The sequence below is a fragment of the Peromyscus californicus genome, unplaced genomic scaffold, assembly GCF_007827085.1.
Source record: "Peromyscus californicus insignis strain IS unplaced genomic scaffold, ASM782708v3 Scaffold_10__1_contigs__length_136768540, whole genome shotgun sequence".
Lineage (NCBI taxonomy): Eukaryota > Metazoa > Chordata > Mammalia > Rodentia > Cricetidae > Peromyscus > Peromyscus californicus.
This window is the reverse complement of record NW_026294391.1, coordinates 96,354,496-96,369,331: the sequence shown is the minus strand read 5'-3', so window position 1 is coordinate 96,369,331 and position 14,836 is coordinate 96,354,496. Positions and strand designations below refer to the sequence as shown.

The 14,836-nt window shown below is 42.5% G+C and overlaps 1 protein-coding gene across 1 annotated transcript in view; it reads left to right on the top strand.

The window, feature by feature from the left end:
- The window catches only part of Il13ra2 (interleukin 13 receptor subunit alpha 2), a 56,125-nt gene extending 51,919 nt beyond the window's left edge, over nucleotides 1–4,206 (top strand). Inside the window, exons 11-12 of the mRNA XM_052746586.1 lie at nucleotides 3,032–3,147; nucleotides 4,081–4,206. Of these exons, the coding sequence (XP_052602546.1) occupies nucleotides 3,032–3,147; nucleotides 4,081–4,137 (173 nt within the window). The 3' untranslated portion in view covers nucleotides 4,138–4,206. The remainder of the gene's footprint in view (nucleotides 1–3,031; nucleotides 3,148–4,080) is intronic.
- Nucleotides 4,207–14,836: the final 10,630 nt, after the last annotated feature.

The following is a 14,836-nucleotide window of genomic DNA, read 5'->3' as shown; positions in this document are numbered from 1 at the left end:
CCTGGTTACACAGTCCATCAAGGCAGAGAAGTCTAGTTGGCAGAAATTTAAAACCACCCCTCACAGCAACAGTAAAGGGAAGAAAGCCATGAGTGTGCATTTGACTGCTGCTCAGACAACTCTCTCATTTTCATTCAGTCGAGGGCCTATCCCAGGAAATGATGCTGCCATATCCAGGGTGGGTGTTCTCACCTCAGTTAACACAAATAAGAAAATGCTCACAGGCACGCCAATAGGCCAACCTGCTCCAAACAACCTCTCATGAGGCTCTCTTCCCAGGTGATTGTACAGCACAGCAAGCTGACAATTACAACCTACCATCACAGATTCTGTCAGTAGGGAAAACAATCCCTTCAGTATGGAAAGTGATTTATGATAATAAATATATATTCAAATTTCATAGCGATGTAAACTTAAAGGCCTAGAAGGTGACACATAATATGTTTTAGAATATATTAACATCATTACAAATTACTGAGCCCAGGGCCTGTTAGCACATGCCTTTAATCCCAGGACTTGGGAGGCAGAGGCAAGTGGATCTCTGCTTGAGTCCAACCTGATCTATAGAGTGAGTTCCAGGACAGCTAAGACTACACAGAGAAACCCTGTCTTGAAAAACAATACAACAACAAAAAATCCCAACTAACCAACCAAACAAACCAAATTACTGATAATTATTCAAAGTTGAAGAAAATCATTTCAGCATTGCTTATTTAGGTATTCATATATGAATGCAGCTGTAATAAATGTACAAATATAGACAATAATCTTTTATCAATTGTTACTCTTTTACATAATTTGACTAGACTGGAATCTTTGATTCTACCTACTACAAATACATCAGGATCACTGCTCAATTTTGTTCATTAAATAGTTTTAGAGTACCTACTGTATATCAGATTCCAAGGGCTGGCTATCCAGAAGTAATTATTACTCTTGTCAAGTCTATGTTATTCCAAAGTTGGGAAGAAATAATAACCAAACAAAATATATTGCACATGGCTGGAGAGATGGCTTAGCAGTTAAGAGCACTGGCTACTCTTCCAGAGGTCCTGAGTTTAATTCCCAGCAACCACAAGGTGGCTCACAACCATCTATAGTGGGATCTAATGCCCTCTTTTGGCATAAAGTTGTACATGCAGATAGAGCACCATTTACATTAAATAAATAAATCTTTAAAAAGTATGTATTGTACAACAACAAGGGAATGTGGAGGGAAATAGTCAGGGTAGGAGGAGTTCAAGCAAGAGATGTATGTGATCAGAGAGAACACTGTTACTGCTTCTACAGTTTTCATTTTCGTTTCCACTATCAAAAATCTGGAAAACGTGTGTGTGTGTGTGTGTGTGTGTGTGTGTGTGTGTGTGTGTGTGTGTGTGTTGTTGTTGTTAATTATATTTTGTCATTAGTCCATGAATTGTATAAAGTGGATTTGGTGATTTTTCTTTACCACATTATCAAAATGTACATCTTTTTTCATTACATATAATCTCACTAGGAATTTGATGACTGAGATTTGTTTTGTCCTGACAGGTATCTCTTGGTAGAGTCTTAATTTAGACTTAGAAGTTAGGAACAAATTTTTTTTGGAGTTGCTTGCAGTTTTTTGTTTTTAGGATACATTTCATGTTGGGCACTTCAAGTAATAGAAAAATAGGACAATTATAAGCATCCATATATTTGTATATATACTATACATATATTTAGTTTAAAAGCAAATATTTATTCCCCTACAATTCTGGAGAGTGAAAATCTGAGCTCACGTCACTGACCACACTCAGGACCTCAGAAGAGTCTTTTTAGGACAATTAAAAATTTAATATTATTTTTGTTATTTTTTGAGGATTTTATGTGATACATTTTGATCATGCTAAACCCCTCAACTCCTCCCATATCCGCCCTCACCTTTCTACCCTCCCAAGATTGAGTGTCATCTTTCTTTAATAACATGAGCCTTGATCATTTGACCCTCCATGCCCCATTCCCACCAGCAGTTGGGCAACACACACTGGACTTGATGGGGGGCGGCGAGTAGTACAATAATATTGTGGCAATAAAATAACTTCTTAGGAATTGTCTTGACTAGAGAACACAAACAGAGCCTCATGAAAAGAACTGTCTGCCCTGACCTTGTTAATTTTCCATGTTAGGAGAATTGTCCTGTTCGTTACTTCTCTGCAAATTACCCCTGTAAATCTTTACTATCCTCAGCATTAGAATTTGACTCACAATTTTCTAGAGACAACTAAGTTCTGAAGGGAAAACGACAAAGACAAATTGAGATGGGGTAGATTTATAGGTCTGGCTCTAAAAGTTGACATGCTGTATGTTATTCCAAAACAAGTCAGAGATACCAGACTTGGAAGGACAGATTTGTTTAAAGTATTGCCACTGACAGTTCTCAAGATGCAGAAGTAACATTAATGCTTCACTCCTGGGTCTGGTGATCTCTTGGTACTAAAATGCTTGCCTAACATTCGACCAACTAGTGCTGCTAAAACAAAAGAAAAACTACAAAAGAGAGAGAAAAAAGAAAATGTCACATCTAAATGCCAAACAGCAAAGTCACCTTTTGTTCTTCAGTTCAGCCTCTAAAATATGAGACAAATTTTAAGAGATAACCTTGTTAAGTTAGCATCATTACCCTCATGTGCATCTTTATTAAAGATCAGAACTTGTTCCTGAGTTAGGACATAATAGGACTTATTTGTTTAATCAATTCACTCTTGTATTGTGTGTTTTAAATGAAAAATGTCATAACATAAGCAAAATCATACGTGCTTTGGGAGTTATTTTTCTTCTTGAAATGGGATAGATGTCACAGTTCAGCAAAGTAGTTTCTTCTGTATGAAAAGTTCACAAACAAAAGGAATGCTAAACTCAGACCCAACTGTGGTGTTTGTGCAATGGTAAGTATGTCAGCTTAACTCTATTTATGCAATACTGACAGTGTATTTATGAAATAATTAAATTTCAAAGGTCTTCATAAACCTTTAACATTTCTCCTTTTATTATGATTTTTTAATCCTAGGTTTCTCGGGGCCAGACTCAAAGATCATTTTCTTAGTACCAATTTGTCTTTTTTTTGTATTCCTTTTATTACTTCTCTGCCTGATTGTGGAGAAGGAAGAACCTGAACCACCATTGGTAAGTTGTTAAAGGTTATATCATGTTTTAAACAGTAGACACACAAATGTAATGCATTCAGAATTCATAAACTTGCATTATTTTCATAGTACCAGTTTATCTTTTCTTTGTATTCCTTTTATTACTTCTTTGCCTGATTGTGGAGAAGGAAGAACCTGAACTGACATTGGTAAGTTGTTTAAGGTTATATCATGTCTTTAAACAGCAGACCCACAAAAAAAATGCATTCAGAACTCATGGACCTGCATTTTATACTTTTGCCTGCTCACTATGAGGTACCATTGATACTAGTACCAACATACCAAATTTGATACGAAAGCCACATTTGGAGGAGTGGTGGTTAATTTTGTCAAAATGGAAGGAAAATCTACTAGAACATGAAATGTTACAGATCTGTAGATTAGAAAACAGTCCAGGACTTGAACTCCAGGAGACAAACTGGATCGGGAGGTGATAGGAACTTGAAACAGCTGGTAACACACATTTCCAGCGAAAACAAGGAGGAATAAATGTATTTGTACTTACCGTTCAGCTTACCTTCTCCATTCTTACACAGCTCAGGACACAAGTCAAAGTAACCGTGCCACTCACCATGGGATGGGTCTTCTTCCCATGTCAGTTAATGGAATTAAGATAATCTCTCACAAATGTGAGCACAGGTCAACCTGACCTGGAAAATCTCTCATTGAGATCTCCTTCCCAGATGATTTGAAGTTGTGTCAAGTTGACGCTTAAAACCAACTATGATGTAGACTTTTAAGGAAAAAATTGTGTTTGGAGAAAAAGATCTTAATACTGCGTGCTGTAAAGATAGAACTGGTGATACGCAGGTGATATGTTTCACTTCTCTGCTTGTTATATTCTGAGTTGTTAATATTAGTGAAATTGTATTCTTAATGGTTTGTTAGTGATGGAGCTCTTTTTGTATTTCAGAGCTTCCATATGGATCTGAACAAGGAAGCTTATTCTTATGAAGAGACCCTCTGTTAAGCTACACTTTTCCAGGCATAGAGCCACCCAGAATGAGCCATATTAAACTCATTTTCTCTTCAAATTTTAAATACAACTCATTGCAAAAAAAGTGTTTGTCCTGATATTATTGGGTTTTTGATCAAGGGCTGGTTATGTATCTCAAGTTGGCTTAGCATGGGCTTAGCATGTGATAGTCTGACTCAGCCTTTCAAGTACTGGCATTACACATGTGTGACACATGCTCGTCTTCATTATTGCATTTAGGTACTCTTTATGGTGCACCAACCATTAGCAGATAGTAAACTTGCTATATTCTAGTAATCGTTTTGTTTTCACATAAATATATGGTGAGAATTTTATATGTAGAGAAATCAAGAGATGGTTTGGATTTTATTCAGTGTTGCACTGATAAAATAACATCATCTTGCAACTTGAACTAACCTAAGGAGATACTGCCAAATCTAGGAAGATGAGATTTCATGGTTTTGTGGACTGTTTTTTAAATTGAATTCTGGGTGAAATTATTCACCGCAAATAAGAATGAAGGAAGCTTTAAATACACCCCCAGTTCTGTGAGTATCCTATTTCACAAAAGAAAAAGATGCTATAAGGCTGAAAATTATGAACTGCCCAGGGACTATACTTGAAAAGTTCAGAACTTATGCACAACACAGTAAAAACATGGGAATCCCCTGTGTTAGTTATAGGTAATATTTCATTTAAAAATATTATTGTTTGTGCGTGTGTGTGTGTGCGTGTGCGTGTGTGTGTGTGTGCGCACGTGCAATGAGAGTCAGTTCTCTCCTTCCGCCCTGGGACTTGAGGCTCACACTAAGGTCATTGGGCTAGCACAGCAAACTCCTTTACTTGCTAAACTTTTTGTTGCCTTGTGTTTCTTCATTTTTGTCAGTGTTATGGCTTGTGGGGGACAGGGGGTGCAAGAGGGGGCAGACAGGTCAGGGATCATATCTGAATTTAGTAATATTTTAAAAGTACATCCCAAAGGTTAATAACTTAGCCTCCTTGGTGTAGCAGACAGTTTTTAAAATATGTATGGAATAATAGACTCCAATTTTCAATCAAGAATCAAGTCTCCTTTAGATTAATTTTTATGCATTGTTATTCTAAGTAAAGTTTCCTCTGGGAGCATGTTAGAATTCTCTACTGCAGACCTACCCAGCAGTTTACATTTGAACATCATTCTTCAGGGATTCATATACAGACTCAGTATTAAAGTACTGATATCTAAGTGTTATAGAATGATAGTTGCTGAGGTCATTTAATGGAGAGGAGGGGTACCATAATTGTGACTTTCATTGTGGCTGATCATCTCTTAAAGGAGAAAAACTTCTAAACCTGACTTGTAAGCCCAAATACCATTATTTAGAATAATTGTCATTGGTGATAGAAGGCACCATAATTTAGTATAAATTCTTTTTTATATAGAAAATATTTATACAAATATCAAGATTGTTATCCATAAAAAGTTCACATTTTAAGTGTAAATTGATTATTAGATCGTTTCCTAGGATCCATGTAAGGGTGATGGGAAATTTGGGGAAGAGTTTCTGTGTAAAAAACACAGGGCGGTGCCTAGGGCTGGTGGTGGGACTTGAGGGCCTATGAGGTTAGGGGTCTCTGAGAACTGCAGAGAGCAGGAAGAGAATGAATGTGAGGTCCAAGGGAGCTGATGGTTGGGATGCTTGGCCCATTGCAACTGGGCAACTTTCTCCATAAAGCATACACCCTAGTTGAAAATTGGTGTCATGCAGATTATATAAATTTTCTTTATTAAAAATATGTGATAATTTTAGGTAAAGCTAGTTGTACTAATTAGTAAAGAGAGAGCAAAGGTACTCTTGTGAGAAAGTTTTCAGTTATATAACTGTTCTATATAGCTCTATAACCTAGAGAAAAACTACTGGGCTTTGTAGTTGCTGGTAGATGATGGCTTCCTGTTGCCAATTTGGAGGCATATAAATATAATCGGAGATTATTCAAGTTAGTGGTGTGGTGTAGAAACTAAAAACCCAAACTCACATATGCAAATGCTGATACAAATTGGATTACAGAATAAGTAAAGTGTCTAGTTATGTGAAGTAAAAGGTATAATGAACCTGTAGCCTAGATAGTTTGCTTCAGTGAGTCCAGGTACTTAGAAATAAACAGTTCATTTGTCTGAAATTGGTTGACTTTCAGCTATTTTAGCTATTTTTTAGCTATTTAAGCTATTTCTGGGCCAAAGTGTCTCATGTGACCAGAACCCCATGGCTTTGTATGGTTGTGTAAGAGCGCGCAACGCAACCATGCGATCTGTGCATGCATGGAGTAGCCACATTGACCTGTGTATGTGTGCACCACCCAGCCTTTATAAGCCGGCGCCATATTCCTGGCTTCCTGCTTCTTCTTCTTCTGCACACACGTGTCTCTCCGCAGGCCTGAGCACTCATCTGTCTCTTTCATCTTAATAAAACTCTTGTTAGTGGATTCTGTCATGTTTTGTGACATTTCCTCACAGGGTAAGAGCACCGCTAAATAACTAACATCTGGTGCTGAGACCAAGTGGGCGTTTCTTGGCGCCCTGAGCTTGGAAACCCGTAAACCGGGGACTGCTGCACACAAACCGTGGACTCTGCTCCATATGCGACAGACCGCTCTCCATTCACCTGGCCACACTAAACTACTTCCAACACTGCTTCTCCAATTGGTGAGTCCCCCACGTTTCGGCCAGCATAAACGGTTTCTTGAATCTGTGAGAACGACTGTTGAGCGTCCAGAGCCTCACTAAGTATTCTTGAAACTGGGGGAACCCCTGGCCATGGTCTTTATTGGCTACAGTCGCAGGCTTAAACTTCTAGCCATCTCCCATGTCTGCAGTCTGAGATATTCCTCGCGGTTGGACCACCGCCATTGGGTGCATCCTGGGGGCTGTGTGAGGGCAACACGTTCTTCCAGCTTCATGAAGCTGTAGAAGCTGTTGGATTCCCAGGGAATCTTTGCCTCATGCGGTGGGGGCCCCACTTCTTGGCAGACGAGCTGATTAGCAGCCTGTGCCTGGTATCCATCCTTGGCCTTGGGGACGCTGGGGCCTTGGCTCCAGATCATTTTTTTTTCTGCTCTCTGCTGCAGACATGAGAAACTAAGCTTCCAAACCTATTAGTCCTTCCTTTCCCTTAGGCTGTCTTCTTGAAACTTTAAAACCTCTCAACTTAATGCCTTACATAAAGATTCCTAAGCTAATCCATCTCTGTACTAAGAAATGGCCCAAATATGCTTTAGAAAATAACAAAAAATGGCCGCCGAGCAGCTCCTTAGATCCTGATATTTTATGGGAGTTATCTAATTTCTGTCAGCGAACAGGCAAATGGAAAGAGTTGCTTTCTTCTTTCTCAGTGCTAAACCGTCTCTTCTGGATTCCTTCTCTCCTGCTCATATGCTCCTAGCTATGCCTAGACTGGAAGATTCTCTGACTCTGGAATCTCTGACTCTAGATCCTGCTAACAAACCTCTACCTATTCGACCTCTGGCTCCCACCCCTACTCCTAGGGTGACTATTCCTTCAGCTCCTCTTCCGGATTCTTCTCCCTCTAAAGCTGATCCTCCCTCGGCAGCGGCCGTTTCCAAAGGCCCTGCCCTGGCTCCAACCTTCACCCCTCTTACCACCCATTCTCAAACTGCTAAATTGCCTGATTCCAGCCATCCAAACCCTTCCACTGTTCTCCCTTTGATAGAGGTGGCTGGTGTGGATGGACTAATTAAAGTTCATGTCCCATTCTCTCTTGCAGAACTCTCTCAGATAGAAAGTAAGCTGGGTTCTTATACTTCTAATTCTGCTTCCTTTATTAAACAGTTTCAGTATATAGCTCAATCTTATAGTCTCACCTTCCATGATATATACATGATACTTTCTAATAATTTACTTCCTGAGGAGCACAAGCGAGTATGGGAACAGGCTAGGACCCATGCAGACGAAATTCACCAGACTAACCTTTCACACCCCCCAGGAGCTGAGGCGGTTCCTGACCAAGAACCACACTGGGACTATAACACCCAGGGTGGCTGTCTAGCCAGAGATAGGTTTATTTCCTGTCTCCTGACAGGCCTCCATAAGGCTGCCCTAAAACCAGTAAACTATGAAAAACTAAAAATGGTTATTCAAGATAAGGACGAAAATCCATCTCATTTCCTAGAGCGGCTCACCAAGGCTCTACTTCAGTTCACTAGCTTAGACCCGGAGAGCCCTGAGGGCAGGCAGCTGCTAATGACCCACTTTGTCTCACAGAGCTTCCCTGACATTAGGGATAAACTTAAACGTTTGGAGAACGGCCCTCTAACTCCACAGGCAGATATACTGGCGATAGCATTTAAGGTATACCATGAGAGAGATGAAAAGGCCCAGAAAAGGAGCTGCCAGATGCTGGCAAACACCATCCGACCCGCTCCCCGAAAGCCGTCTGGTCCCTGTTTCAAGTGTGGGAGAGAAGGCCATTGGGCCCAGGCTTGCACAACTGCCCCAGGAAGGGCACCGACAAAGCCTTGTCCAAAATGTTGCCAAAAGGGTCACTGGTCAGCTGACTGTCCTAATGTCCCAAGCAACATAGGAACGCCAGATGAAGACCACCCTCCAGCTGACTTTGTAGGCTTGGCTTACAGCGAGGACTGACGCTGCCCAGTTTCTGCCCCGGCCACTCCCATCTCACACAGGGAACCTAGGGTAATTATAAAGGTCAATGGGCGCCCCATCTCGTTCCTTTTGAACACTGGAGCTACCTACTCTGTCCTGAGAGATTTTTGGGGGCCCACCTCTCCTTCTTGTCTCTCTATTGTCGGGGCTGGGGGACAGCCTTATCTACCTCATCAGACACCACCACTCAATTGCATTTTCAGAGGCATCCCTCTCACACACACAATCTTAGTGGTGCCAAGCTGCCCTGTACCTTTAATGGGGAGGGATCTTTTAGCCAAGGTAGGAGCATCCATTTCTTTCACTCTACACATTCACCTCATCCTAGACTCGCCAGCAGCTCCCCTCTTCCTTCTCCTAGCCACTCACTCTTCTGACTCTAACAATTCTTTTCCCTTGCCAGCCTCTCAGGTAGACCCAAAAGTCTGGGATACCCAGAACCCTTCTATTGCTAGACACCATCAGCCTATTATTATCCAACTACAAGATCCTGCCAGATATATCACCCAAGCTCAGTACCCTCTCTCACTCCAGAGCCTAAGAGGACTTAAGCCTGTCATTTCTGACCATCTCAGGAAAAAGCTGCTCTGCCTAACCTCTTCACCTTTTAACACCCCCGTACTTGCAGTTGAAAAGTCCAATGGAACCTACTGCCTGGTTCAAGACCTCCGGCTCATTAACTCTGCAGTGGTCCCTCTCCATCCTGCAGTGCCTAACCCTTATACTCTCCTGTCCACTATCCCTTCGGGAGCCTTTCCCTTCTCAGTTCTAGATCTCAAAGACGCCTTCTTTTCTATTCCTCTCAGTCCTCAGTCTCAAAATATCTTTGCTTTCACCTGGACTGACCCTGACACCCACTGGTCCACACAGCTGACCTGGACTGTTCTGCCGCAGGGATTCAGACAGTCCATACTTATTTGGTCAGGCTCTGGCCTCTGACCTGCTTTCTCTGTCTCTCCCTGGCTCTAAACTAATACAGTATGTAGATGATATTTTACTCTGTAGCCTGTCCTTACAGGTTAGCCAAACTAACACCTCTGCTCTCGTAAAGTTCTTATCCAGCCGAGATTACAGGGTATCTCCTTCTAAAGTTCAGCTGTCAACTCCCCAGGTCACCTATTTGGGTCTATCCATTACTCCAACTCACAAGGCTATTACTGTAGACAGAAAGTGTCTAATCCAGTCTCTTACAGTCTCTTCTACTAAACAGGAGATTCTGTCTTTCCTAGGAATAGCTGGCTTCCTACAGTCTTGGGTTCCATCTTTTTCTCTCCTTGCTTGCCCCTTATATGAGGCAGCTCAGGGCTCGCCACATGAGTCCCTCTTCCATCCTGTCACTAAACCTTTCCAAAAGCTCCAGCAGGCCCTTCTTCAGGCCCCAGCACTTCATCTTCCAGACTTAACCCGTCCCTTCTCCCTCTATGTAGCAGAGAAGGAGAGATTTGCCCTGGGAACTCTAGGGCATCAGCTGGGACCCTCCTTTGCACCTGTAGCCTATCTGTTCAAAGAAGTTAGACCTTACCAGTCAGGGCTGGGCACCTTGCATCTGTGCCTTAGCAGCTGCAGAGCTCCTTATTCGGGAATCAAAGAAGCTAAGCTTTGGGTCACCCATTATTGTGTTTTCTCATCATAATCTGTCCCATCTCTTAACTTATAAAGGCTTACTAACTTTACCTCCTTCCCGGGTTCTTTCTCTCCATGTGGCATTACTAGAGGATGCCACACTTACTTTCCGGACTTGTCCAACTCTTAATATTTCAAGCCTCCTCCCTCAACCTAATGCTGACTATTCTCCTTCTCATTCCTGCACTGAAACCTTAGAGGAACTGTTACCTTACCCTTCACACATTCAGGAGGGCACATTGACTCAGGCTACTTATACCTGGTACACAGATGGCAGCTCCTTTTTATATGAAGGGACCCATAAAGCGGGTTATGCCATAGTGTCAGATACTGAGATAATAGAAGCACAGGCATTACCCACACACACCACTAACCAACAGACTGAGCTGATAACTCTCATCCATGCCTTCCAATTGGCACAGGGACAATCTCTTGTAGCAGGAATCTTAAAAGGTCTTATTAATAAAAACAAATCTGAGGCCAGGTATTGGGGTGAATTGGAAGATCAGAGAATCAGAACAAGCCACAGCTACCTCACCTTGCCAGATCCTCAGCTGGTCTTGTTTCCTCAGACTGGAGACTTCTGAGTCCTCATCCAGAATGGGGCTCAACTGAACTACTGCTCAAAAGACTGAATGCTTAACCAGCCAAATGCTTAACCAGGCCAAATGCTTCTAGTTGCTGGTCCTCACACCTTATATATCTTTCTGCCTTCTACCATCACTCCCTGGGATTAAAGGTATGTGTCACCATGCTTGGCTGTATCCAATGTGGCCTTGAACACACAGAGATCCGCCTAGCTCTGCCTCCCAAGAGCTGGGATTAAAGGCATGAGTGCCAACATTTTCTAGCCTAAGTATCTAGTGGCTTTTCTGTTCTCTGACCCCAGATAAGTTTATTAGGGTACACAATATTTTGGGGAACACAATACCACCACAATCTCTAAATGTTTACACAGAGTCCAAATATGCTTTTCATATTCTCCTGTCCCACACTGCTATTTGGAGGGAGCGTGGCCTTCTCACAGCAAAAGGGGGCTCCATATCTAACTCAGGCCAAATAATGGCCATGCTGGAGGCTTCCCACCTCCCCAGGGCTATAGGAATTGTCCACTGCCGGTCTCATCAGACGAATAGCTCCGTCATCTCTAAGGGAAACAACTGGGCTGACCAGGCAGCCAGGACAGCAGCCCTCCAGGGCTAAGTCTCACCTCACCCACCACAGGGAATCCATACAGTACAGCCTACACCCTCACAGGGAACTCCAGACACTAGACAAATTCTTTCCTGTCTACACCAGCTCTTTCATCCTAATAATCTTGCTCTGTCTCAGTTCGTAAAAGCCCACCTGCAGCCCACCTCTGAGGACTTACAGTTCTTAAGAACTATTAATGCCCCTTGTGAGATCTGTCAAAAAACAGATCCCAATACCAAGTATAGGAGTCAGCCTTTTCCTACCCACCAGGCTAGAGGTTCCCTTCCAGGGACTGACTGGCAGCTTGATTTTATCCATATGCCCACTGTCAGGAAAGTTAAATATCTCCTCGTGATGGTGGACTCATTTTCAAATTGGGTGGAGGCATATCTGTTTTCTAATAAGTGGGCCCAGACAGTTTGCAGACCTCCTTCTCCAAGAAATTATTCCTCAGTTTGGGGTTCCTGCTTCTCTTCAGTCAGACAATGGCCCAGAGTTCACCTCTCAGATTTCTCAGACACTAGCTAAGGCTCTTAACATTCCTTGGCATTTTCTTTTTTTTTTTTAGATTTATTTATTTATTATATATACAGTGTTGTTTGCATGTATCCCTGCATGCCAGAAGGGGGAGCCAGATCTCATTACAGATGGTTGTGAGCCACCATGTGGGTGCTGGGAATTGAACTCAGGACCTCTGGAAGAACAGCCAGTGCTCTTAACCTCCGAGCCATCTCTTCAGCCTCTCCTTGGCATTTTCATATCCCATACCATCCTCAATCCTCAGGAAAGGTGGAGCGTACCAACTGGTCTTTATATTTTTGGTTGTGAGCCTAGCCTTTAACGGCTGAGCCATCTTTCCAGCCCCCAACTGGTCTTTAAAACCTACTCTTACTAAGATGTCACGGGAACTTTATTTCAACTGGGTAAGATTATTGCCTCTAGCTCTTCTCAGTCTCAGGGCTCTTCCTAAAAAGCCTCTTTCAATTTCTCCGTTTGAACTAATGTATGGAAGGCCAGTTCTAACACCAAGTCTTTTATCCAATTCTCCAACTGTTCCAGATAGCCTGTTAACTCCCCTTTTATGTCACCTAAGGTCTATTCTATGGAGCTATGCAGACTGTTCATTACCACAGCCATGTGACAATAATTGTCCACCTCCAATACACATCGGGGATCGGGTTCTTCTTTTCCCTCCAGGCCAGCACCCTTCACCCCTTTCCCCTAAGTGGCAGGGACCCTTCAAGGTAATTCTTGTGACTCGTACAGCTGCTAAACTCGAGGGCTTTCCTCACTGGGTCCAACTGTCTCATCTAAAACCTTTTATCTCACCTCCATCCCAGAAAAATCTCTCTTCATATACAGTGAAACAAACAGGGCCTCTCACTCTCAAGCTCCAGAGGACACCAGGATCCACTGCCTTCTCACCAATTCCAGAGGAATAAGGTATCACCCCTTCCTTTCCCAACTAGAGCCACACAGAGCCCGAGGCAAAAAGGACCATCAAAAATATCCAAGAGGTAAGGAATAATGTAATACAATAATCTATCATTGTTCAATACTCAGCAACTGATCACCTGCATTTCCTAAATGCTAAACTAATAAGGGAAACAGGTACCTTAAATAAACTACCTCTAATAAGGCTTGTCTCAGATAAAAATTAAGCAGAGTACTAAGGTCAGATCTACCTCAGATAAATGTCACATATCTCCATCTGGGCAGGCCAGATCTATCTCAGATAAATGCCAACTCCAAAAATAAAATAATAATGATTCTTTTTTCTCTAAGCTTTTTCTGTGTCAACAGTATCTTGTCAAACAGAAGGTTCCCAGTCACAGCACGGATGGACAGCTCCTGAACAAGGGGACCAAATAACGTCGTTCCAGGACCCCCCCCCACCATCATCGCATGACTTCAAAAGCTACCCTCCCCATTTCCCCCCAAGAGCCAACCGACACCCACTATTCAGCCGGAAGCAGTCTTTGAGAGAAACATTGCCCCATACTCACTCAGCCACAATTTTTTTTCTTTTTTAAAAAAAGAAGAGTCAGGGATGATGGATTCACAGCACGCCCTCACGGTTGGGCATGTTTGGGCATGCCCGGCGGACCTAGACACTTCTGCCTAGCCAGTTCCGGGTCAAAATAACCATTTCTGGGCCAAGGCATCTCATGTGACCAGGACCCCATGGCTTTGCATGGTTGTGTAAAAGCGCACAACGCAACCATGTGATCTGTGCATGTGTGGAGTAGCCACATTGACCTGTGTACGCAATGCTCCACCCAGCCTTTGTAAGCCGGCGCCATATTCCTGGCTTCCTGCTTCTTCTGCACACACGTGTCTCTCCGCAGGCCTGAGCACTCATCTGTCTCTTTCATCTTAATAAAACTCTTGTTAGTGGATTCTGTCGTGTTTCGTGACATTTCCTCACAGGGTAAGAGCACCACTAAATAACTAACAATTATTTCATTGTCTTTTTTTTTTTGCCAGTCATGTTTGGTTCTACCCTTAGGTCTCTGGGCCATGTAGCTTCTGGTTCCTGGCCATCCAGGCAGTGTTGGGCATGGGCTCCCTCGTGTGGTTTGGGCCTCAAGTTAGACCAGTCATTGGTTGTCCACTCCCACAAGCTCTGAATCACCGTTGACCCAGCATATCTTGCAGGCAGGATAGGTCAAACTTTTGCAGCTGGGTTGGTGTACCCATCATACCAATAAAAGCCTTACCATTTACAGAAGATGTCCAGTTCAGGATCCGTATCCTCCCTTATTAGGAGTCCTAGATAGGGATACCCTCATAAGTTCCAGGAAGTTTCCACTGCACTAGGTTTCCCCATCGTGCCCTAAATGCCCACCTATTCCAGTCTTCTCTCCCAGTATTCTCTCCCTCCATCCCTCCTTCCCCCTCATGATCCTTCCTGTTCCCATCCCCATCTGCTTCCATCTCTCTGGGGAGGGAAAATAAAATAGAATAGATCAATTCAAATTCAAATTCTTTAGAGAGGAGCTTCCAGATCATCTGAAAAAACACTTTCAGATTGGTGGCAGGATTATCTCTGTTGACCTATGCTGTCAAAAAAAAAAAAAAAAAAGAAAGAAAAAAAAGAAAAAGAAAAAAAAGAAAAGAAAAAAAGTAACAGTTGAGTAATATTTAAAAACCAAATTTAAATCCTTTGGTAACTTTGATAAAAGCTTGCAAGAAGCTGACACACATTTACTTACA